The sequence below is a fragment of the Rhinolophus ferrumequinum genome, chromosome 8, assembly GCF_004115265.2.
Source record: "Rhinolophus ferrumequinum isolate MPI-CBG mRhiFer1 chromosome 8, mRhiFer1_v1.p, whole genome shotgun sequence".
NCBI lineage: Eukaryota > Metazoa > Chordata > Mammalia > Chiroptera > Rhinolophidae > Rhinolophus > Rhinolophus ferrumequinum.
Genome location: NC_046291.1, coordinates 22,643,720 through 22,645,953, shown reverse-complemented (window position 1 = coordinate 22,645,953; position 2,234 = coordinate 22,643,720). Strand labels below are relative to the sequence as shown.

The 2,234-nt window shown below is 41.0% G+C and overlaps 1 protein-coding gene across 1 annotated transcript; it reads left to right on the top strand.

Moving 5' to 3' along the window:
• The first annotated feature begins 500 nt into the window (after positions 1-500).
• Positions 501-1,301, top strand: LOC117026348 (olfactory receptor 1444-like). The gene has a single exon (XM_033113077.1). The coding sequence runs from the start codon at positions 504-506 to the stop codon at positions 1,299-1,301; it is 798 nt and encodes a 265-aa protein (XP_032968968.1). The 5' UTR covers positions 501-503.
• The last annotated feature ends 933 nt before the right edge of the window (positions 1,302-2,234 follow it).

Genomic DNA, 2,234 nt, shown 5'->3' with positions numbered 1-2,234 from the left:
ACCCACAAAGAATTCTGAAGTTGGAACAGCAGTCTTTTTTACCCACCTAGAATTGAATTTTAACTTTCATCTATGTGTAAGAACTCAGAAATGAGTATAGACCCAGGAAAGAAGGGCTTTGTATGAATTCATTTGTGCTTGATTCCTGATCCCGCATGAGCAGTCTTGGAACACTCAGCAAGATGCAAATAGAATTAACCTATATTAATCTCTGTGTTCCCAAGGGAAAGAAAATATCATTCTTAAGTACCCAAAATAAAAATCACTGAAAAAAATAAATTTAGGTAATCCTACCAAAGTATGCTAAGTCTTTTTTTTTTTTCTAATTGTGTGTCATTTTTGGTATTGTATTATTAATCCAGCTGTAAGAACTAAAGAAGGATAAAGGGGGAAATTCTCCCCTTCCCCAAGAGGACTATCATCCCATCAGTCCTCTTATACTTTCATCTGCTTTGCTTTGGCTTCTCTTCTTTAATCACCAGGCTAAATTGAAGTTGATCCCAATGGAGAATAGCACAGAAGCGACAGAGTTCACCCTCTTGGGATTAACTGATGACCCCAATCTTCAGGTTCCCCTCCTCCTGCTGCTTTTGTTCACCTACCTCCTCACTCTGGCTGGAAATGGGGGAAGGATGGCAATCATCCACTCAGACTCCCATCTTCACGCTCTGACGTACTTCTTCCTCAGCAACCTCTCCTTTGCAGACCTGGGTGATTCATCAGCCGTAGCTCCTAAGATGGTGGCTGCATTGCAGTCAGGGAACAAAGTCATCTCCTACAATGGATGTGCTGTCCAGTTCTTCTTTGTGGGTTTTGCCACGGTCGAGTTCTACCTCCTGGCCTGCATGGTCTATGACCACCATGCAGCTGTCTGTAGACCTCTTCATTACACCACCACCATGACAGCAAGTGTGTGTGCCCTCCTGGCTATTGGCTCCGATGTCTGTGGTTTCCTCAATGCTTCCATCCACACAGCAGACAACTTTAGATTCTCCTTCTGTGGTTCTAATGCGATTAATCATTTTTTCTGCAACATTCCCCCACTCCTGGCTCTCTCATGCTCCAACACACGCATCAGCAAGTCAGTCGTTTTCTTTGTCATTGGCTTCAATGTCTTTTCCACTCTCCTGGTCATCCTCATCTCTTACCTATTCATATACATTGCCATTCAAAAGATGCATTCTGCTGAAGGACAGAAGAAAGCCTTCTCCACTTGTGCGTCCCATCTCACCACAGTCTCCATCTTCCATGGTGCAATCATCTTCCTGTACTTACAGCCCTCCTCCAGCCAGTCCCTTTAGGTGAATTCAGTAGTGGTTCTCTTCGTCTTGCCTGTCTGCTGTGCAGGGAGTCCTTTGTGGAGTTACTGTTGTTCGATTAGTTGTAAATTCGAGGGGATCTTTACAGAGGCTCACCTCATGCTGCCATTTTGATGACGTCTTTTGCTACTTCTTAATTATAATACCCATCACTCTTAAATTATCCCCTACCTACCCACTCTTATTTAATAATGCATTTTGTTACTACCAGTTTTTTTCATGCAAACTATAATGTAGCATTTTGAGAAGGGGGCAGAAGGATCATTTCTATCATAAGCCTTCACATTTTTCTCGTGCTTTAACTACTTTTCCAAAGTACTTTCACATCTGTTATACCTATAATTTTATTTTAGAGCCAAAAATAAATGTTTTGTTTTGGTTTCCTGGGGAATCCATGACTAACTGTATTTTCTAAAGTAGTGCAACTTCATTGACAGATAGGTCTCCAGCTTCTCTTCTCATCGAGTTACTTATGTGGACCTTAAGGTTAATCTCCTCTAGCATTTAGTTCTCCCTTAAGACAATTACACAAGCTGGAAAGGAGGTGGTCCAAGTTCTTTCATGATGTAGTAGTGAAAAAATTGGCAATCTTCATTTTCCACTTATGCAAGTGTTAAAAGGAGTAGAGTTTAAATGTGAGTCCTTGGTGATTTCATGTAGAGATGATTCAAGGGACTGTAGAAGTGAGTACATGTTTGTCACTACCTCTCAAACCCTTACAGATATGCTTCTGTGGGATGCTTCCCTGAAAGTGGAAGTGTAAATAATCCCAAACTAGGGGTAAATAGTGGAATGCATTGCCTTATTCATAATTTAGTTTTGTTTCTCATAGCTTCTCAAACATGAAAGTGAAAGATGTGAGCTGCTTAGTGGTAGGGGATTCATATTTGTTTACTTTCTTTTAATAGATGTGGT

Excerpts from the sequence above, each read along its gene's own strand:
- LOC117026348 (XM_033113077.1), top strand. The coding sequence starts at position 504 with ATGGAGAATAGCACAGAAGCGACAGAGTTCACCCTCTTGGGATTAACT.